Raw genomic sequence first — 23,613 nt, 5'->3', positions numbered from 1 at the left:
TTATTAGCAAAATGTGATTAAAATAATTTGCACTATTCTTGGACAAAAAGAAGCCTTAATACATGCTCTGTTTTTTGGAGCTATTTTTGCCACAACAAGTGCAAATTATAGATTTGGTCAAAGGTTTGCACATATTTTAATTTAGCCTATTTTTTTTCCCTATAAATTGAAGCTTGAAGCTCAAGTTGTAATTTGTTAATGTCTCAGCTTCATGCTCCACTCATGCAGGGACCCTAACTTCAACAAATAAAATGATCTCTGGTTTTGTCCGGAATACTTCACCTTTTTTTTTTTCTTTTTTTTTTTTTTTTGAAAAACTTTAATCAGTACTTGGCCTGCTGGAAACGTGGCAGCAGGGGAGCACTGCTCTTGTGAATGTTCATTCATGGTTTTCAGAGCATGGCAGACTCGAGTATCCTCACATTGTCCGCTAAGAAAGTGCAGAGAAAATAGTTTTCCTGGGTGGTCCGACTCATTAATACACTCCGCACTTCTTGATTTACGGCTCACAGTTCAACTGCTGCCAATTAACGTGAAAACACGCAAAAAAAAGAGAAGAAAATACAGAGTGGGAGGGAGGAGGAGGCCACTGAGTTTCCTCCTGTTGGCACAAAATGAACCTGCCCTCCAACGACCAGGTAGGAAATCACAAACTCAGAAACTTGCAGGAAAAAAAGACACAAAAATGAGCTAGAGGTTAAATATGTAGCGAACATACAGCAAAAACCAGACTTTAACTCGGGTTACTTCAAGTGCTGTGAATTGCATTATTCTGGTTTAGTGTCGTGACAGTCGTGTTTCCCCTGTTGCATAACTATTTATTTATTTATTTATTTATTATTTATTTATTTATTTACTCAGTTACTTAAATAAGAGACAATAAAGTACTAAAAACCCGCAGGCTGACGCTTTATTCAAAATGACGCAGCTTTTGTGCATGTTACTGTTTTTTAAATAAATAAATTGTCCTTTTTTAAAAATGTCACATCATTCAGCTTTGCTCCATATTTCGTTTGGTTTAATTTTTTAGTGTTTGTGTCTTTATGTATCATTTATTTTTGATTTTACAAGTATTAAAACTAGCAGTTATAACTCATAAAAAGGGCGCAGGGAGGTCAGAGAAATTAACATGAAACTAAAAAGGCTTAATCATGGCTTAATTTTGTTATTCTCATTAAGCAATAATAGACTGGAGTAACATTCAGTTGTCATTTCTGTTTCATAAGCTGCATTTCTAGGTTGCATTAGAGCCCTTTCTGCAGCTGTCACTTTTGCACCAAGTTCCAAAGAATCCAGTAAAATCACCCAAACTGACAGTTTTCCTTTGCACCAACACTTTTAAAACAATCAGAGAGAAAATCGTTAAAACCTAAAACAAACTACTATAAAGATATTTGCATAAACAGGCAGAATGCAAGTTATATTGCAATTTTAGTCATCTAATGATGACTTCTTTGGAAGGAGACATGTCTTACGGGTAGGAAAGCTCAGTAAAGTTCATTATTGGGTGCTACATTACACCACATCATACTAAATTCTCTCTGCACTTTAATAACTTCATATTTTTAAATATTTTTTTGCCATCAGATAATCACATTCTTTTCTCACAGAGGTAGAAAGTTCATCTATCTGTAAGCACTGGCTAATATTTCATACATTGTGCCCCAGAGTCTGTTAAGTTATCGTTTTCTTTGTGTTTGCTCTCATCCCAGTAAAATCAGCAGCTGCCTGTTGAGGTCATGCACTGTTGCACGGTACCCTGTGACCTTGTCAAAAGCAATTGCCGTGGTAACACACGGCTATAGTTTTCCTCTCATCTTAAGACATAATCTCTTTAATTGGTGTCAAAGTTGGGGTCCTTATGGTGAAAGTCCTGAAAATACCCACAGACAGACACGCTCGCTTGCTGACACTTGGAAAAAAAAAAACAAATAAATGAAACAGGGCCTCGTCAGTGTGGTGGTGAAACTTGTTAATCTATAGTGTGAGGTGGGTGTCACCGCAGGCCCTCCAGCCACTCCAGTCTGACAGGATCCTTCAACTTAAGTCAGTCCCATCTGACCCCGCAGACTATTCAACCCTTCTTCTTCTTCCTCTTCTTCTTCTTTTTTTTTTTTTTACACCTGCTCAATTCCCACAATGTAGGCCAAGTTTAGATGACATGAGAGATTTGCTTTGAATCTCAACCACAGGAAGAAACTCATCTGATCATGTTGTGTGAAATCCTCTAGTTCATAAATTAAGACTGTGTGATAATAATTTACACAGACAGAGTTGTCTATGAGTAGATTTCACTATATTTTCTACTAAGGTAGCTCTCATTTTAATATCTTAGGTTGCATTACAGCAGGACTTCCTTATGAGCTTTAGATTTACATAGTACTTTGATTTGTCAAGTATTTAATTCACTGGATTAGTCAAAAATATTATAGCTGCAACAATTAGTTGATTAATCGATTAGTTACCAACAATTAAATTAATCTGAAACTATTTTGATGATGGATTCATCGTTTTGAGTCACTTTTTAGGAAGAAAATCTCCAAATTCACTGATTCCAGTTTCTCAAATGTCAATATTTTCTGGTTTCTTTAGTCCTCTAAATATCTTTGGTCGGGTCAAAACTAGAAATTTGAGGACGTCACCTTGGATTTTGGGAAATAGTGGTTGACATTTTTCACCATCTTCTGACATTTTATCGACTGAACAAAAAAATTGATCAATTGAGAAAATAATCGACTGATTAATCGATAATGAAAATAATAGTTAGTGGAAACCCTAAAAACACACATTCTCACTAGCAGATTTTACCTATAAATGTTTTTTTTAATTGAAATGACAGAAAAGGTACTGTATCACAGTACAGTATGGCCTCAGTTTGTTAAGTCCACTGAGCTACACAGCAGCCCTGCAGTAAACACTACCTTCATGAGGGTTATTCATCTGGGTCCTGTAGTCTGTGGTGCCTGAATTGTCTTTCTAATCCTTAATCTACAGTTAGAGCTATAAATGTAGTAAATAAAATACAAGAAATACCACCAAATTGACCATAAAGTTGACCATAAACACTTCTTTAAAACAGTTTCACATTATAACCTTCATAACGGTAACATTTTATTGCAAGGCTGATGTGCAAGACTGTACCTAATAAACTGGCAACTGAGTGTTTTTTTTTTTGTTTTTGTGATACAAAGTTAAATATACAATGATAGAAGGTTTAATGCATATCAGCCAGTCCCTCATCCAAATATACATGATATATATGATGATAACCAGGACAGCAGTGAATAGCAGGCGGATGTTGAGCGCTGCCTGATGTGCTTCTCAGCGTCATGCTGGAAGACGTCTTCATATATCATGTAATTCTATAAATTCTATAAGCACTGTGAAAATCAATAACATGAGCCGGGATCATGAATGAATCCTATGTTGCACCTGCAGAAAACGATGTTGCGGTTTGTCTGGAGGGCTACAGTTCAGCGTCAGGGTTACAGAAGCGGCCCTCCCATCCAGGCCTCAGACATAGATGCCTAAATAATACACCTGAATATCAGCGTGCAGAGTTCAGCCCCGTTTTTTCTCACCTGTGATCTCTCGGCAGAATCGTGCTTTATCAAGGGGTTTCCCGGAGAGGACTGTGGAAATTGGACCCCGACTTAAACCAATTAAATCACTGAATAGCTCGTCCATAGGGAGGGTGACGGGGAAACCTTGAAGAATTCAAAAACACGTCGAATCATATATGTAACGTGACAGGACTCGACAAAGAGATGTGAGAGTTAAATTATTAACATTCGACATTTACCTGAATGCCGCTCACCTTTGCCACAGGAGAGCAGCGAGGAGAAAAAAAGAGGAGAATGTGGAAAACGCACGTCAATAAAACAGGAAATAAGGGGCTAAAAAATGCAAATAATCACTGGATGTGAATGTGTCCATTGAAGCACTCTTTTGGGTGCTAGCCCAATGCTCCCACTAATGGTCTGTTTCACTGAAGTAGCACCAGGAATGCTAACCTTCTCAATGCTTCACAACTCAGGGCAAGCATGGCAGCACTCCCATTTGTGTATGTGTGTGTGTGTGTGTGCATGTGTGTGTGCGCCTCGCTGTCATTATCCTTTCTCGGGAGGAAAAAAAAAAAGAGAAAAAACTCAATCTAGCATACTCTTCCATCCTGTAATGAACAGGGACTACATATTTATGTTTTTGCCAGAGAACACTTGAAACACAAGAGGGGTTAAAGTAAAGAGAGGGGAGGTCTTTGGGCCATTTTCAATATTTCCCCCCTCTGTGCCCCATAGGGCAAGTGAGGGGGTGCTTCTTTACAATAATCAGGTGACCAGAGGAAAATAGTGTGGCCTTAACAAGCCCAAATTAAAAAAGAACATCATTTTCATTATGCAGTCAAACACAATTACAAGCAAATGTTTTCTCTGTGGAGCTGCCCCTGCTTTCAGGGTCTTTGTCCCTCGCTCCTTAGTGTGTGCAGAGAAAGGCCCCGGTGGTCAATGGGCAGCTGAGTGGCGTGTTCAGCGGAGGCCCACATCCTTAGCCCCCAGCGCAGAATGCGTTTTGTTAGAAGAGCAGCCATACATTCTGAGCAGATTTGTTGAATTAGAGAGCGCAGCGGGAGACAGGGAAGCGGGGGGTAAGTGATGGGGAGGACTTGTTGCTAGGTGACTGACATACAACTGCAGCATGCCAGTTTTCAGAGCTTGGCACTCCTTGTCTGTTTTCCTTTTTGTTTTGTTTTCTTCCTTATCACCCCCTCCCCGCCCCCCCCCCTCCCTCTCTGCTCCACCCTCCCATCAATTCACTTGTCTAGCCCTCCTCGTCGCTGAAGTGTAGATAATAAAATGAAGAGAAAATAGACAAAACGGGGTGAATCATGGAGGATTCTACAGTACACCTCTAGCACCTACTAAGAACCCAGTCATCAGCTTTCAACTGTGTCGATACTTTAGAAACTTTACTGCTAAGTGTTGTGGGAAAAGAAAAAAATGCTTTTATGGGAAAAGTAAAGGTGGATTGCCTCTTTCTAATGTGCTAGTTAGTATAGAATCTGACATAAAGCATTAGCCTCATGGAGACACTTTGCGCTATCAGCATAAAAAAAAAAAGTCTTTTCCTGGGGCTGGTAAGTGACACACAAGGACAGGCAGGATTTCTCTGAACCCCCACCTCCCTACAGGCATCGCTGCTTGGGAGATTTGCCATTTGAAATCCTGATATTTTCAAATACAATCCGAGATATGTGCAAGGATTAGTTTGTATGTGTTGAAATCGAAATTCAGCCGATAATCAGAGCAAATACGGAGGTTATTTCGATTTTTTCTGACAGACTCATTGAATTTTCCTGAGCAAACACTTCCCTCAGCTCTCTCTTCATTCGACAAGTGTGTTGTCTATCTCCTGACCGCCTGACTTAGCAGTCTGACCACTTACCTTGTCAACCCCGTCACCGCATGTCAAGCATCTCAGCCCCATGCAGCCACACACTGGCCCTTTCAGTGGACTATCTGCAGACACAAGTTCAGACTGTGGTAGAAATGGAGAAGAAGAGTTTAAGCAGTTTCTTAATTTTCCACAAATAGTATTTTACTGCTCTTGAGCAGATTTAAGCTTCATAAGAGATTGATTTAATAATAGTAGGTTTTACATTAATGTTTACAAAGCTGTCAGTGTTGAGTCACAGTCACATGCACGATAGGCTTCATGCTTTATGTATTTTTTTTTTCTTTTTTTTTTTGCATCTGTCTTCGAGAGTATGAATACATAAAAAGAAATGACTGTGGCTGCTGGTGCTGCAGATTGTGGAGAGGCATAACCCGCACACTTCGTCTCCCCGTTTGTCTGAAAATGTATTACACTTTCAGAATTAGACTTTTTTTTCCCCATCATCTTTGAACATCACTTATTCATTCCATGCCAGCGTAGGGTGTAGAAATTCAGGGTCATCGGGATTTTTGATTTCCCCCGCAGTGTCACATTTATTTCAAGCTCTTTCTGAAGGTCAAAACCAAATACACCCAAACGAAAAAGCCATTGTTGATCTGTTTCTCCACCTCGTGCCTCCCTATTCCTTTTTACCAAGAAAGCATCTTTCTTCCTTTGTGCTGCCCGGGGCTTATGAGACTATCAGGGCACACCTGTGCCCTGAGGAAAATTCCCCTGCTCTCTCTAAAGCTGTATTATTCAGCACAAGGCCATGACAGTCAGTGTTTCTAAAAGCATTTGGAAGATTGTAAATGGTGATGCTAAAAACTGTCAGGAACCCACCAAGGCACAAAAAGAAGAAAGATACTGTATACAATAGCTTCCTTTTATATGTAGGAGGCCAACAAATTGTCTGAAACAGGATATAGGCTTCACATTTGATAGTAAAATAACCCTCAATGTAGCTCCTGGAAGCTGTGGAAACAGAGTAGTTTGTATATGTTGCTTTTGATATAATAAGGAGTGAAGATGTTTGTGACCTTACTGGAAATATTCCAGTAAATTATCTGGACTCTTTAAGATTTTCAGTGAATTTTGCCTCAGCTTTGACTCTTTATTTTTAGATCAGCCTTGGAATCTACAAAACAACAGAAAATTTAACATTCATTTTAATTAAGTGTTTGATATTCATGAGCAAATTAGAAGTATTATTTTGTTATTTGTTAGGTGTTAAATATGGATAATAAAATTTTAACCATTAGAATGAGTCAGCATTGCAGATGTGAAATATTTAATAAATTAAATATTTAACCAATTAAGTTTTTAGACATCTAAACATAACTAAATCATTGTAGAGCTATGTGCACTGCATGGGACTATTTTCTGTTCTCATGACTTTTTAGTTTGATTATTTTTCTACATTTACAGTGTTTATTTTAACTTTAGTTATTTTAACTGTAAAACTTGATTTCAGAGACTTTTCATTCACCGTTAGGTTGTACAAATATTCTCATATTTCATCATGTGTTTAGTACTTGGCTTTGGTCAGTCTATATGTGTGTGAAAAAGTGTGTATCTGGCAAAGAAATGGAAATAGTTATCGATTATCTCAGCTCAAAGCCTATATGGTTGTTTATTTTATCTTATTGGATTATCCAGCACATCTCTTTGGCCGGGCTCCCTACAACTTCCAAGCCAAGGTGGCATTAACACCGTCTCAGGTTTTACTGGCTCGGGCTCCCTGCTGCTGTCAGTGCTGATGTGCTGCAGCTTGCCAAACTTTTTGGCAGCACTTTAATGACACTGGATGCTGATGAGTCCACAAACATACTTGTATATCACATTCTTTAGCACTTACATGACTCGTACATTCAATTCTTTGATACATTTATAATCCAACCTTCATAGCTGATTTCAATATGGATTTTTTTTTTCTTTCTTGGGCTGAATGAAAAGAAAATGTTAATGGAACCAAACTGAGCTTGGGCTGCTTTCAGCGTCTGAATTAACACTGCCGTATCAACATCACCACGGCTCGCCTCTACCAAGGCTCACAGCCAGGACTTTTATTGATCATATCCTCTTCTTTTCTATGATATTATTTTAGCCTCGTTTGAAAAATCCACTGCTGACTTTGGTGTCTTATAGCTTGCTCATTTACATTGACCCGAATCCTCAGAGTGTCTGTTAAGTAGAATGATTTAATCTTCCCTGGCAGGAGCACCCAGAGCACCCCTCTGCTTACCCTCCGAACATGCATTTTTAATCAGTATATTAAGATGTCACATAACAGTCTGAGCTCATCACCAGTGCCGCTGGCCATAGCAGATATGGATTCGGCTATTTAGAATAGTATTAGACTCCGGCTGCTGGTTATTTAAGCGTATTCACTGAATGATGATGTGTAAAGTATATTTTTCCCCAAACGAGATGCATTCCAAATCCAGTTGCAAATGAAATGTAATATTTGTGTCTTCTTAAAAAGGTATTGCAAGATAATATATTTTTTGTGCAACAGAGAAGGGCAGGGACCAGTGAGGAAATCATTTGACTCATCTTCTCAAGGTCTCTGAAGTCTCCACAGGGCCTTGTCCTTGTAGCACAAGACTGCTGATGCCACGCAGTGCACTGAGAGGGCTGCGCATGGATAAATATTTGAGTACGTGTGAGTGGCGAAAGCGAGATGACTCTCAGCCTGTCAGTTGTGTTTGGAGTCGTGGCATCAAGCAGGGACCTGCTCAGTGACACTGGGTAACTCAAGCAATGACATGAACACATACACATATACTTTCTCTCCCCCATCCCCCTCCTTCACCACTCTCTGTGTATCACACACACACACACACACACACACACACACACACAGATAGCCCTGTCAGCTAACTCCTGTCAGAGGCATCACCCTCTAGGTACAGTGGTGAGCTATGTGCACACAGTGATCAGGCAGCTCGCCAGCTCTGCCTTCTCCTGCCTCTACCTAGACGACTCCCTTCATCCTAATGAGCTCTGTCAGAATGGCATTTGACATAAGCCATCAATAAAGCACAGCTGACAGACATTAAGACTCTGGAAATCCAGCATATCCCTGGCCTCTGCCCCCTGTAGTGGAAACAACTCCCAATTCTGAGTTGGTGCTCCCATGTGTGATTAGCCAGTAGATTCTTATAGATCTAATTTAGGGCTCATTCATATCCATGTTACACCAGTCTGAACATAATCTGTCACTTTTTCAGAATTTGTTTGGCCCAAATCTGTGTGCACTGACCATATTTTACAATATGCTGAATCTATGTTTGCAGATAGAAACCTTTTATTTTGCATTAAACTGTATTTAATGGATAAAAAATCCACTCCTTGACTGAAAAAAACAACCTCAGCCAATGAAAAACATTTCATTTTTCAATGGACACTGAGTGTAATTGTGCCGCATTGTACACAGAGGCTCTTCACAGACCTAAGCCTGGCTATGGCTCACAGATTGCTGCTCATCTGTGGTTTGCGCTAATAAAACACAAGGAACAAGTATAGGAAACAATTCTGTTTTACAGAAACTACACTGTCAGAAACTTACTGTGATTTTTACAGTAACTTAACTGGCAGCAATTGATAAGAAACTTACTGTAATTGATTTTACATTAAGTTACTTGTCAATTGCTGCCAGTTAAGTTACTGTAAATATAAACACAGCACCAACTTTCTGTCCTCTAAAATCATTCTGTAACTCAAAAGGTCAACAAAGTTTTCAAATATATATATTACAAACATTAGCAAATGTTACAAAGACAACATTAAAAATCCAATATGTAAAAAGCTTGTTTAAATCTGTAACCACAGTTAAACAAATCTTCATCAAAAAAAAACTGATGTAATTTCTTAAGCCCACTACAAGTAAAAAGAAAATCAAATCACTGAACTTGACAATATACTAGACACTAATTTCCTTCAAACAAAATACTCTTGGTTAATCTGAACATGGATATGCAACTGTAGGAGATCATGTCATGTCACCAGGGTAGGCAGGTGTCCATAGAGTTTTTAAAATGGTGTTTGTGGATGTGTAGTTGTCTGTAAAGAGTTCAAAAGCCCACCTCGGTTCACTTTGTAACACAAGTCCGCTGGGTCAAAAGACTTTGCACTGCTGCTTTGTGTTCTTCATCAAATTGAATGACAGCTACTGTAGATGACAGAAAAATTAAAATGTTTTACTGTCTGTGTAATACCCAAGGTATGATCGAAACATGCAATTTAAGACAATCTAACATAGAAGCAAACTTTTGTAGAATAGGTTACACCCAACAAGATTTTAATTACCTACACTAAAAAACTTTTAAAGACATCTAAATAGCAATCTTAGAAATCATGGGGAAAATGCAAATAAAAAGAATCTAAAGGAAATAAGATGTGATGTAAAAACGTTGGTGAGCAATACCTTTTGAACAGACTCCAGCGATGTCGTCATTTCCTCATGATATTCAACAGTGTATAGTAAAATGTGAAGAGGACAGCCAAGTGGTGATGAAGTCAGGTCCCCATCAACAGCATCCATTTGGTTGAACATAGGATCTCAGGTTCAGGTTCTCCTGATGAGTTATAGTCAAACACTGAAATTGACAACAATTCTATTACCTGAAATGCTATTTTCTCTGTGAAAACCAAGAAACTTACACAACAGAGACAACATTGTTTGTGTGAGTAGAAACTAATTACATCGACCTCTACATCCAGCTGGATAGAGTTGGATAAAGAGGACTCAATACAAAAATAAATACAAAAGCATCTTGGAACACAGTAATTTCACACAATTTGGTGGTAGACTATATTCTTCTTTGCCTCATTTTGCCACCTCTATCAGACCTAACTTCAGAGTAATTAATTATTAAGTTACAGAGATAAAAAAAAACAGGGTGATGTTAATGACCTGGGATAACAGTGCTGAGTTAGCCAGGGGGTGACACAGGCTAAACACACGTTACAGTGCTTTCACATACCCTATGAACACAGAAGATACAAAGCTAACATCTGTAACGTTAAAGTATGTTGACAAGTTAGATTTTTACTGTAACATGAAGCTATTTCAGTTTAACACAATGCACTCAGGTTAACTATGGATTTGTGTTAGCTAATAGACCAATAGCTAACGAAATAATGTTAGCACAACACACTTCTGAGCAGCCAGAGATCAATGTAAATAATTTAACTAGAAAAACTAGCTTGGTGTAATGTCTGGTGTTAGTCAGGACTGAGTGTTTTACTGGTGAAGACACTTACTGATCAGCTGGTGATGTCTCTGTGACTCCTGCTGCTGCTGCTCCGGACTGTTTACTCCTCACCACGCTGCAAGAAGTGCACTGTCCACACTGCAAAAATACACACACATATCAAAAATATAATATTTTAAACTCTTGGGGACTTGTGGTCTTCCATATCTTCCAGTGCAGATTTATGAATATTCCAAGTTTGTTGTGCCCTTAATTTCAGAGTAGTCTGCAGTCAAATGTTAAAGGACCAGTATGTAGGATTTAGTGGCATCTAGTGGTAAGGTTGCAGATTGCAACCACCTGAGCACTCCTCCCCCCTCCCCTTTCAAGCAAGTGGGAGAACCTACGATAGCCGCGAAACTTGTGAAAAACGTGACAGCCCCTCTCTAGAGCCAGTGTTTGGTTTGTTCATTCTGGGCTGTACAAACATGGTGGTGCAACACGGCAGCCTTCATGGAAGGGGACCCGCTCCCTATGCAGATATAAAGGGCTCATTCTAAGGTAACGAAAACACAATGATTCTTATTCTCATGGGATTATACACAAATTAAAACATACTTATGAATATTATATTCCATTTCTGCTAAATATGTTTCGCTAGATGCCACTAAATTCTACACACTGCACCTTTAACTGGTAAAGTTAGAAAGCTGTAGGATGTCAGAAAGTCTACAATATCCATCAATGATACCATCTGACAACTTTACACCAAGCAAAAACAGACAAGAACACAAGCACTCTTAAAAAGAAAATACTTTAAGGTAAAAATAATAATAGTAATAATAATAATGTAGTTAATCCAAAAAGCTGTTGAGTCCCAAACCAGCTGCAGTGAAGAACTTTGGCGCCTAAACTGACAGTAACGCAGTTCAAATTTCAGATCATGTGATTCATTTCATTGGCTCAACCAATCAGCTCATGACTTCATAGACAGCCTGTCATGACCTGATAAAAACTGAAACAAGGCCATCTTGAGGTATTTGAATTCATATAAAAAAATATTATTTCAATTTTTAATATTTAAATTTAATTTGCACCATTAATTTGAAGGTTTTATTTAAAAGTATCTTAGGAACTTAAAATTAGTGATTTTCTTTACAAAAGGGAAAAAACAGCTGCTACCTTAATTAAAATAGCATGATGATTTTCTTTATTAGTATGAATATTATTGTGATTCTCTACAGTAAAATGATGGTTTCTGCAGTAGTATTAATATCACTGTGATTTTCTACAGTAGTATAATGGTTTTTGCGGTAGTGTGAGTATTACTGTGATTTTTATAATGGTACCATTATATAAGTATAATGGTTGCTGTAATTTTATAATGTTTCTGCAGTAGTATTAATATTACTGTGATTTTCTACAGTAGTATAATGGTTTCTGCGGTAGTGTGAGTATTACTGTGATTTTTATAATGGTACCATTATATAAGTATAATGGTTACTGTAATTTCATAATGTTTCTGCAGTAGTATGAATATATTTCTACAGTAGTATAATGGTTATTGTGATTTTCTACAGTTACATAATGGTGTCTGTAGTAGTATGACTATTACTGTGATTTTCTACAGTAGTATAGTGTTTACTGTGATTTTCTGCTGTGGTATGTTTACTGTGATTTTCTACAGTATTGTGTTCACCACTGTTATTTCTACAGTTTTATGTTGATTATTGTGTTTTAGGCCTAATACACAGTACTATACTGCAAAAGTGTTCACAATAATTAACTGTGCAGAAACACAGTAAATTACTGTGGATATCACAGCCATTTTTTTTACAGTAATCACCTTAAAGGAGCCTTTTTGATCCTTAGTGTGGAGAGTGTAATGCAGTGATGAGTGTACCATTTACTATAAAGTAATTCTGAGCTCAGAGTGATGTCACTGCACTATGAGGGGCTTCGTATGAATCATTACCCCAAGCTAATGGATACAATTCAGGCTTCTGTGTTTATTATTCTTCTTAGTCGAATTGCCTGAAGATATGTAGATAGTTATTTGGGGAATACATACAAATAAATACATGAAATTAATCCTGCGTGCCATATCTGTTCAAGAAAGAGGTATTTGTATGTGATGTAGCTGCTGCTTTTTTTACAAGCTTCTTTTCTACACCACATACAACACATTAAATCACACACATCCTAAAGAGACTATGTGTAAAGGTCACTGATGAAAAAGCTGCTATACTGCAGACAAAAGAGCAAAGTCTGTCGCTAGAAGAGACATTTATTGACAGTCATCTATGTGTGTGTGTGTGTGTGCATGCAGTAACTAGGAGGAGCAGAGGCTCTTAGACAATGTGAAGTGGAGGTGAGGCCCAGGCGGCATGGCTGCGGCGTTGTGACCTGTGCCCTGACTCACGCATCATGTAGCTCCCTGGTGCCAGAGGACCTCCTGACCATGATGAGTTTTGACTCCTGTCACCTTTGGGTGTTGTCAAGATCCTCTGACATGGACAGGATTTTGTTTTTTCTTTTGTTAGGTTTTTTTGGGGGGGTTGGGGGGTGGGAGGGAGTGCTTTTCTGCTGCCTAAAACGCTCTACGGGTGACCACTGTCCCCACCAGTGACGAATAGAGAGGAGAGACAGTGAGGAGGCAAGCACTTTCTCCATGGTTTACACAGGGGTGGACTTTACCATTAGGCATGGTAGGCAACTGCCTGGGGCCCAAGGACACCAAACAGCCATAGATTTATTATGATGTTTAGATAAGAAAAATATTGAATTATGTTACTATTCTAACATATAATAATTTACAAAAGGCGCCAAAGCACTTAAAAAAATATGCAACTGTATACTTCTACTTCAAAGGAAAACGTTGTACCACTACCTGAAAGATAAATGTTACATTGCAGGTTCAGATTTTACTCACAAAATATAACAAATGAAATATGATGCACTGTTATTGATTAAACTATCCAGCATCATATAAGAATTAAAAGCTCCACGTTGAACACAAGTTAAGTAATTTAAGTACATTGTGCTGATAATTCCTCTCTTTCACTCTTCACTTTTGAGTAAAAATTTGAATGCAGGACTTACTTTTGCAGTATTTTTACTGTGCAGTATTAATAGTTTTACTTGAGAAAAAAGTTTTGAGTACTTCTTCTATAACTGCCAATACCAGCATTTTGAAAATAAAGCAAGACAGAGTTTGCCTGGGACCACTAAATCACTAAATCTTCCCCTGGCTTTACAGACACAATCAAGACACCAAAAAGCAAATAACTGCCTGCCTGTTGTCATACACAGGCTGAATAACTGAAAAACTATTCGTAGAGGCTGATGATAATGCCATTACAAACTTAGTCAGAAACTTTCAATGCGCTCATAATAGATTTAAAGATTGGGATCTTTGGAGGTGTTATGTAAAAAAAACCCTGATATTCTTTCTAGTGCAGAGCTGATGCATTGTAAAGTGTTTGATAGTGAATAAGATAGAAAAAAGGGAGACAGAGATAGTGTGTGGGTGGTTGCAGAGGAAGGTCTAAAGACCAAGCATTCAATCAACCCACCTGTTTTGACAGTTCGTCTGCAGCTGCATCAATACAGCACATTCACTGAAAAGCTTTCCTTGATTTTGTTAAATATCTTCTCATACAGTGCCGAACCATTGTTACGGACATTAAAAAACACCGATTTTGGACAGTTTACGTTCGTCCATCACTGCACAGTTGCAGTTCACTGTGCCTGAAAACCAAGGAGTGATTGAAAAGAAAAGCACACCACTGGACGCCAATTTTATATATGTTCGGCATGTGGAAAATCACTTACTGCTGTGTTCAGTTTCAAGCATGCTGTAGCCTATATGACTTGTGTGAACAGAGGATTTACTGTTCATAATTACCAGGGTGGCATTTTAGCTCTAACAGCGAAATGCTGCCTCGCACACACAATCACTTTGTTGTGCAAGTGCTGTTGGTGATGCATGCATTTGTTCATTTGCTATTTCTGCTCTCTATCGCTCTGCCTCTCACACAAATACTCACAAACACTGGTAATATATAGTGGCGGTGTGCAACATGTGCTCTCCCCAGTTTTCATTTAGCCCTTTATCTGGCCAGAAATTGACTGCATTCAAGAGTGGAATGGATGTAATAATTGCATGCACTCTGTAACATGCTTTGTAAATGTGTTTCCAAAAAAAAAAAGAAAGAGAAAAAAGAGGGGGGGAAAGGGTCGGATTCAAGGTATTCCTAATGGCTTCTGTCAAGGATTCAAGCTTCAGTCTCTCAGTGTTTGTTTGTTTGCAACGTAGTTCTCTCACTTACATTTGCGACCTAGGGGGGGTGACATGAAACATGGGAGTTTCTGGGAAACCTTCGATACAGGGTCTCATTTTATATTGCATGAAAATTCAATCAAGTTACATTTTCAGGCCGCGGATGGTTAATAAAGCCTGGCATCACGTGCACGAACACGGCAGAGAGTTACACAACAGAACATCTTTTTGACCGAGGTGTAATGGCCCTCTCGCTTTTGTGTGGCCTCGCAGCGTATATGCGATGTACTGTTCTGTCGGTAAAATTACTCTTCTTTTCATGGCAGCATTGTGTATAAACTCCATTGTGGATATTCGGAGTTGCTGTCAATCTCACGTTTGAAATAGGCATTATGGAATTACACAGCTACGCCGTGCTAGTGTGAATTGGCTTAGTGGATATAAGGTCAAATATCACGTGCACTGACTATAATAACAGTGTTCTTGGCTGTGCTGCTGTGTGTATATGTGCCCTGTGAAACAAAAGCTTGGGGGGAGGAGTATGTGTGTCAGGACAGGGCCGGCCATGTGTGTGCGCCCCCACGCTGACTGCTGCAGTGCATTGGCTCTCCTCTATCCGTGTCAGCAGGGCTGTGTGACTGAGAGAGAGAGAGAGAGAAAGAGGGAGAGAGAGAGAGAGAGAGGCACTGGATTACGTACACTAGGGGCCAATGGGTCACTGGATAAGAAGTCTTCTCTGTTACCACAAATCCACAGATTAAACGCAGCGTCGAGAGCTAGTGCTGCCCCGAGGGCAAATGGGTCTGAAAACACGACTCTCAGAGAGCTTTGGCTTAACCCTCCTGTCACTGTTGGAGCCACGAGGCAACGTATGAACGAAGTGACTCCTCTTTAAGTCCTGCTGCAACGAGGCTGGCCTTTAAATACATCCGGGTCATCCAGGGGTTATGGGGAATGTTGCTGACATGATATCTTAATTGGAAAGTTAATCCTGTGTGCAGGGACAGCTGACTTTAAGTTAAAACAGTCTGTCATGCGGAGAGAAGTCAACAAAAACACTCGAGCCATGCAGGCAGCTCTGTGCACTTGCACATCAATGTTTGCATCCCTCCGTCTTTGCCAAGCAGAAGTGCCCACCCGCCCCAGGCAACCAACAGCATACATCAGCATTGTGTAGCACTGTTTTACATCACCGTCTGCCTCCTCTTGAAGTGCTTTAAACAGGCTTCGCAGACACATCAAATGATATTTACAGTAACAGTTAAGGTGATATTAATGTGTTTCCGATCTCAGATTTACCAGCGATGTTTGATGCAAGCAAACTCTTTAGTGCGCCTGTTCGCATACATCTTCTGTGAGCTGAATATGGATGTTGAAGAGTAGCAGTGATACGGGGGAGGGCAGATGGAGAGAGAGAGAAAGGTAGTGTAGGTCTGTATGGGATAGTGGCAGGATGGCTGTTGGTGACAGGCTCTTGTAGCGTCTCGTCTGCTCCAGTGATCCCAGGGAATCTGGGTCATTTCCAGCCTGTTCACATGTAACTATTCCCCACTCCTTCCCTCCCCTCTGCCCGTGGCAAGCTACGACCCAGCTACATGCTAATGATGACACAAAGTAAATGTACTTGTCTCTTATCGTGAATTGAGAGAAAAGTGAGCGTGTGTGTGTGTGTGTGTGCAGCAGGGTGCATCACACGCTCGGTGTTGTATCATTCCTCTCTTCACCTTGTAGTCCTCTTTCTGCTGCAGACATACACCTTCAGAAACACATGTCCATCTTGCCATTTTTTCCCCCACAAGCTTCTTCTCAAACTGTTTAATGCAGAGATGCTGATTGTGTCCATGAAGTGAAACTGAGCCTTTAATGTTCTTCACGGTTTGTTAAAAAATATACACAATAATAAACAAGATTGTAGTGTTATTTTACTTTCATTTGAAAGCCAATTCATATTTCCGAGATTCAAAGTTCATTCTTGTGCTTGCACTTGACCAAATAATCTCACTTAAATGTTTAGCTTTTGTGGAGCTTTCGATAATATCTCATGATCTTCATCAGCAGGCAGAGTTTGGTCATTGAATTGTATTTTTTTTTCTTTTTGTCCCTGAGGACTTCTTGTAATATATATATTGCTTCCAATTGGTTAAATTAAGAAGCGTTCTGCTGCCGTCTAACATCTACAGAGGGTGGACAAAATAACAGGAACACCTGACAATATAGGCCGAAGGCAATAACCCTGCAATTATACAGTATTTTCTTTTTGCGGCTGTATTAGAGAAGTGTTGATCCAATTTCCTTTTTCAGGCCTCAGTTTGTGTTATTGTTCTGGATTGGATTATATTGTGAGGTGTTTCTGTTATTTTGTCCCCCCCCCCCCCCCTCCCTCACCCACCACCTACCTCACACCCCTATCTCATTTAAACAAGCGTGCATCTTCCTCACCTGATCTCCAGACTCATCTTTCAGAGATTTTAATATGTGTGGTTATAACCATTCACACACACACACACACACACACAAACATAAATAAGTGAATCTTCATTAAAATAATAAAAACAGAGACAAGAGACATCTGCAAATCACCCACAGGTCTAACACAGAAACACACAACAGCATCAAATTCTGTTTTGTATGACAGAGGACTGTCTGATGAGATGGCAGTGGGATCCATGAAACAAATGGACAAAAGAAGAGAAAAAAAAAATGGATGTGTTTGAATGAGATCCACTGTGTTGCTGTGCTGAATCTGCGGAGATATTGGTGTCAGGAGGCCTACTATCTCCTGACACAGTGACATAGGCCTGGACTCATGAAGATACAGTAGAGCCTATACCAACTGAGCATATTTAGCATTTCATATCATAGATTATGGAAGGTAAATAAGGACATTAAATAGAGAAAAGAAAAACATAAAATGAGATCACTTGAACAAATTAATGAATTAATTAAATGGCGTCTCTTCCCACAAGATAAACTTTTAACATAGACACCTGCCACAAATTCACTATGAGAAAAAAATGTGTCCGGACATATTTTTGTCTTATAAATGTTTAAACAGTGCCTATAAGCTATAGACGTGTTGCTTACAGAGCAAAGTCTGCAATTGTTATTTCCAGCCCTCCGTTTAAGAGGTCAAAAACTCGCCTATATTTTATTGATGCGCGCTTCCTAGAAAAAGTCTGAGTCCTTGTAAATTTAGGTTGGGACTGGCAGCCTGCAAGGATGAAATATTTACAGATAGCTAAATATTTCAGACCAGCACCTTGTCAGTCGCCCTCGCAATTTACTTCCACTGCTGCATCTGATGGAGGTCTTATCCTTTATTTACCAATAGCCTATATTTACCGGCTGGTGTAATAGCATGGGTGAATGAATGGTGACCCTGATAGACAATTCTTTAATCATCCTATAATCCGTTCATTGCTCTTCTTCCATAGTGGCCACTATCTTCAATACATTACAATAAATTTCATAAAAATGACGAGGCCTAATAGGCTGTATTTGTTTGTCAGAGCAGGGTTATTTCTAACAAACAAATAGCCCACATCAACATGATATGCAAATTTTGAGATCTGGCTTCTGGATTAAGATTTTTTTTTTTTTTTTAAATATGCAATGATGATGCGGACTCCAGTAAACCAGCAAGAGAATGAACAGCTTCCTGTGCAGAAGGCGTTTCATAACCCCGCATCATGAGTCTATAATTCATGCAAAAAGAGCCAGAAGGGGATTCAGCTCTGTGCGGCTTGTGTGCGTGCATGCGTGCGTGCGCGTGCACGAGAGAGAGAGAGAGAGGGAGAGAGAGCGAGAGAGAGAGTGCGAAGGGGGGGGAGAGAGGAGGGGGGGTATCTGTGAAAATAATATCAGGCTTTTCCGTCAGAATGAACTTTACTACTGTATCCAGCCATGAAATAATCTGACCCGACACTTCAAACCATCTGCGCTATCTATCCGCCCTCTTATTTACTAAATCAGCCTGTGCACAAAACGGAGTGTGTCTGATACTAAAGCCGAGTAGCCTGGCAGGGCCATGATAATCCTATATACACAAATATAACGTGTCTCTTCTGCTATGTTTACAGCCTCCCTCTCTGCGCTGAAGCTGTCGGCAGTGATGGAGCCCGGTGCTACTGTATATAAAAAGGTACACACAACACAGCTGCCAATATAACAGCAATCAATTAGCCTGTGTTTTCAAAAACAACAAGGAAAAAAAGCATTTAGGCCATTCATGCTCCCGCCCCCCCATAAAAGAGCATGCATCATCACAACTTAAGGTCTGATATAATTTATTATGATAAATAATTAAAGATTACGTGGGATTGAAAAATGCGGAAAGCCTCATGTTCAAGGTTGGCTGCAAATTCGCAGCCCTGTTGAAATAAAGAACATATTGACCAGTTTAACTTCTGCATTGATACACGATATAGGCATTTAATCATTTGAATATTTAAAAAACGAACTAAAGGCTAATTTTATTTTTTTAATGAAGGCATACATTAAAATTCTAGCTATAGAACCCCCTATGGGTTTATGATATGTGAATATTAGAGTATTATAGGCCCAGTGGGACTAAAGTGAATTAAAAAGATTGCCTTAAATCGCAGTTTATCGGGTCTGCAGATACAGTGTTATTGTAAATTGTTGGGAATGTTATATTTTGTCTAAAATTGCTATAATATTATCTACTGATTTTCCCCTAAAGGCAGGACAGGGGAGCCTGGATGGATGTGGCATTTTGCAGGGTAAAGCCTGTTTGAAGAGCTCTAAAGGGAGAGTGAGCTGAGCGTGTTTGCACTTCACTATATAGACTGAAGAGTCTTTCTGTAACACAAAGGCAGAGGGTGTTTGCAAAGCACGGCGGGGCAGCTAAACGTTTGAAGACGCGAAGCAAAAAGGTCAAAATGTTTATATTATTTTTTTTGAGAAGGGAGGTGCTGAGATCTCCTTTCCGCCTGATTGGCCGAACTTGACAGTGATTGACGTGCAGCCATGGCAACCAGGCAGCCAATCTGCCAAGTCCAATAGGAAATCATCGGAGGGGGCTTGACTGTCTTTTTCTCCCCCCTTAAAAAATACATCTCGGCTCCGGCTTTAATTCTTTCGTACTTTCAATCCCAGCCTACCTTGAAAAATACATCGCGGCTCCGGCTTTAATTTTCTTGCACCCTCAGCCGTTTGCCTGCCAAGTTTGCCCAGCCTGAGGATGCGGTAGCCGGTTCCCCACGCAGCATCGTTCCTCCTCCGCGGCGTTTTTTGGCGTTTGCGTTTTTCACGGCTGGTCAGACGATTGGTTCGGTAACTTTGGGATTGCCTTGTTTTTTTGGAGGGGGGTCCCTTGGATTGCCTCGGCGCACGGGAAGAAGAAGAAGAAGAAGAAGAAGAGGGAGAAGAAGGAGTCGACGCGGAGGAGAGAGAGAGGAGAAAGGAGGGGGAGAGGGAAACACAGGAGAAGCCTCCATGTTTCAGCTGCCCATCTTGAATTTCAGCCCCCAGCAGGTCGCCGGGGTCTGCGAGACTCTGGAGGAGAGCGGGGACGTCGATCGCCTCGGCCGCTTCCTCTGGTCGCTGCCCGTCGCCCCGGCGGCCTGTGAGGTCCTCAACAAGAACGAGTCGGTGCTGAGGGCCCGGGCCGTCGTCGCCTTCCACACCGGCAATTTCCGTGAACTCTACCACATCCTGGAGAACCACAAGTTCACCAAAGAGTCGCACACGAAGCTGCAGGCGCTGTGGCTCGAAGCGCACTACCAGGAGGCTGAGAAGCTGCGGGGACGCCCGCTGGGGCCGGTGGACAAATACAGGGTGCGGAAGAAGTTCCCGCTACCCAGAACCATATGGGATGGAGAGCAGAAAACCCACTGCTTCAAAGAGAGAACCCGGCACTTGTTAAGAGAATGGTATTTGCAGGATCCCTACCCGAATCCCAGTAAAAAGAGGGAGCTTGCACAGGCTACAGGACTTACACCCACACAAGTAGGAAACTGGTTCAAAAATCGCAGACAAAGAGACAGAGCAGCGGCTGCGAAGAACAGGTAGGCTGCATGCATCTTTTGGATGGTTTCTGATCATGATAGCTGCCTGAACTAACTAAAAAAAACACAATGCATCCTGACTCTATATATGCTTCATGCAATTTAACAGACAGTCAGTTCATGATAGTAAAATAGGCCGTAACCCACATGGGGTTCAGCCATTCAACTCTGACACAACGTCTCTGGATATTAGATTCAGAATCATCCTGTAATCCTAAAATCAGCGGGCTTTTTTCTTTTCTAATAGGCCCAAATCACGCTTAAAACATCATGAAATTGTGTTTTCAGGGAGCTGAAATGCAGGAAATGTGTGCCAGCTGTGGTGACAATAATACAACAATGACTTTCTATAATTTCCGTGAATGCACTTGAAAACAAAGCTGTGAACAAATGGGTTTAATTTTTTTTAACTTTTAACACAATACTGATGAAAAACAATGCAGGATAACATGAAGAGTAAACTACATTAATGTACTATTTACTCTTAGTTGATTGTTATTGCATCAGTAGACCAATGCTATAATAATGATATGAATAATAATAATAATAACAATAATAATAATAATAATTAATAATGTACTTTAAAAGGTAATTTGGTGTTATTGCTAATTACTATTGTATCTGAGAGGCCTGTTGCAGTGTATGTTGAAGTCATAGCTGTATTGGTCACCTTTAATAAAGCTAAAATAACCTGTAATTTTCCATTGAGTGGTTTAAGCAATATTTTTAATACTGAGGTTCATGTCTAAATCTTGTGTTGACTTATTGTAATATTCAAATCATATATCAGGCTAAACAATTTGAGTTTTATTTGTGGCACTTGAACAAAATCTAAAATCCATCAGAGCAGTATTTATTTTTGATATTTTCAGGCGTGCACTCTGTAGCAAAGCTATTTCCAACTGATTTAGTTCAATATTCAGTACTTTCTAAAAGAGAAAATGAAAATGGTGTCAGTGCGCTGATGTATTTGTTTTTTCAGACAGAAGAAAATTACATTTCATAAATGTGTCAATAAAATGAGCCTCTAGAAACTGTTTTGCAGCAAGACAATTTTCTCATCTCATTTCATTCTCTTGTTTTCAGAATGCACTGATATATATATATATTTATTATGATGCTGTAAATAATAAACCGCGCGCTGTCAGCTGTCCTGGTTTTCATGTCATGCTGTCTCTCTGTCCTCTGCAGGCTCCAGCAGCAGGTCCTGTCCGGCGGCTCGGTTCGCTCCCTGGCGGACGAGGACGGCACCGTGGACCGTCTGGGGAACTCGTCCAGTCCGGAGGCCAGTCTGTCCAGCAAAGCAGCCGCCTCGGCCATCTCCATCACCTCCAGCGACAGTGAATGTGACATCTGACGGGCAGATCGACGGTGTTTGATGAATTGAAAAGGGGATACGAGTGAAAGACAATCTAATAAAACAAGTCATAGTGCCTCCGTTGAGTTAAAACACAAACACACACACACACACACACACACACACACATACACACACACACATACACACACACGGACACAAACACACACACACACACACACATACACACACACATACAAGGATATATGACGGCTGCCAAAACATGAGGAGATCTGTGATCTGCGGCGGACTGCCCGTCTTTATCCTTTAGGCCTATACTTTCGTATTGTTTGCGTTTTACCCACGTGTGGATAACTGAACTTAATACGGACGAAACATATTTCACGGACTAATAAACCAACGCCCCGAGATGAAAAGTAAAAAAAAAAGAAGAAAACATTTAAAAAAAAAGGGATGAAGGCATCCGAGCGCCTAACCTGCTGTTCTCTGTGGGTATTTCATGTTGAAAAAGAACTGTGATATTTTTACTTTACTTTCAAAGTTTTATAAATAATGTTTATTTGCCTATTTAAAAACGATCTGCTCTGTCTCTTCGAATTTCATATTCATTTGCTTGGTGTTTTTAATACTTACCTTGTACACAGGTGAACCTGTTGAGCATGCGCGCTTTAGTGAAATTGTGTTTCAGTAAAAGGAAAAAAAAAAGTAAAGATAACTTAATAAAATAATTGTTGATCAAGAGAGTTTACAGTTTAGTCTTTTATTTTTTGGTTGTGGAAAAAGACGCAGAGTGGTGAATGCAATTGAACATTTTGATATTGTTCTAATAGGCTATAAAATCCTCTCGGGTGTTTTCACGGAGAGACAACTTTTCGTGATTATAACGCCACAGTGCTGTGCGCCCTGACACGTTTTAGAGCGAGGCCTAATTGGCCAACATGCTTTGCGTCCTGTAATGCAGGGTGACAGCGAGAGGTCACAGAGAGGCCGATTCACTAACCCGGATGATCTGCGAGAGAGATCATAGGCATCAAAACACAGCGGATTGTGGAAATGGGCTTTATTTCTGCTCACGGAGGAGCACAGGCAGTGTGGAAAAAACACCACTTCTTACACTGTGCAAGTGTCCATTTTCCCAGAGAAACACAGCCTCCCGGTTAATAATGTAGAACAGGCTGTGCATGGTGCAAATGCATAAATTAATTGTGGTTAAATCAATGTAATTGGCGCCTGAATTTGGATTGATTTAATACACACATGCAGTGTAATTGCAAATTATGTAATTTTGTTTTATAGGTTTTATTTGACTGCAGGCTAATAACTTTAAATTTAAATCCTCAAATTAAATTTTCA

General features: G+C 40.0%; 1 protein-coding gene and 1 long non-coding RNA gene across 4 annotated transcripts; one reads left to right on the top strand and one right to left on the bottom strand.

The window, feature by feature from the left end:
• Positions 1-345: 345 nt before the first annotated feature.
• On the top strand, positions 346-22,953 carry LOC121913934 (homeobox protein SIX6). Of its 3 annotated transcripts, XM_042436793.1 has the most exons (5): positions 346-638; positions 7,952-8,184; positions 18,993-19,054; positions 19,616-20,942; positions 22,134-22,953. In XM_042436793.1, exons 4-5 carry the CDS (start codon positions 20,371-20,373, stop codon positions 22,297-22,299), a joined length of 738 nt encoding a protein of 245 aa, XP_042292727.1. In that variant the 5' UTR covers positions 346-638; positions 7,952-8,184; positions 18,993-19,054; positions 19,616-20,370; the 3' UTR covers positions 22,300-22,953. The 3 variants fall into 3 exon arrangements, with proteins under 3 accessions (XP_042292727.1, XP_042292728.1, XP_042292726.1); XM_042436794.1 differs by lacking the exon at positions 7,952-8,184 and having other exon boundaries at positions 20,240-20,942; XM_042436792.1 differs by lacking the exon at positions 7,952-8,184.
• LOC121913935 lies at positions 9,086-10,832 on the bottom strand. The gene is made up of 3 exons (XR_006100405.1): positions 10,702-10,832; positions 9,863-10,013; positions 9,086-9,607 (listed from the first exon to the last, which is right to left on the bottom strand). It is a non-coding gene; the product is annotated as an uncharacterized LOC121913935 (long non-coding RNA).
• Positions 22,954-23,613: the final 660 nt, after the last annotated feature.

Source organism: Thunnus maccoyii, chromosome 16 (genome assembly GCF_910596095.1).
Source record: "Thunnus maccoyii chromosome 16, fThuMac1.1, whole genome shotgun sequence".
In the NCBI taxonomy this organism is placed as follows: Eukaryota; Metazoa; Chordata; class Actinopteri; order Scombriformes; family Scombridae; genus Thunnus; species Thunnus maccoyii.
Note: the sequence above shows the minus strand (reverse complement) of the source record. Positions and strands in the feature narration are given on the sequence as shown.

Coding starts and splice junctions, on each gene's coding strand:
- LOC121913934 (XM_042436794.1), top strand. CDS start 20,371: ATGTTTCAGCTGCCCATCTTGAATTTCAGCCCCCAGCAGGTCGCCGGG. Junction 20,943..22,133: donor GCAGCGGCTGCGAAGAACAG/GTAGGCTGCATG, acceptor TGTCCTCTGCAG/GCTCCAGCAGCAGGTCCTGT.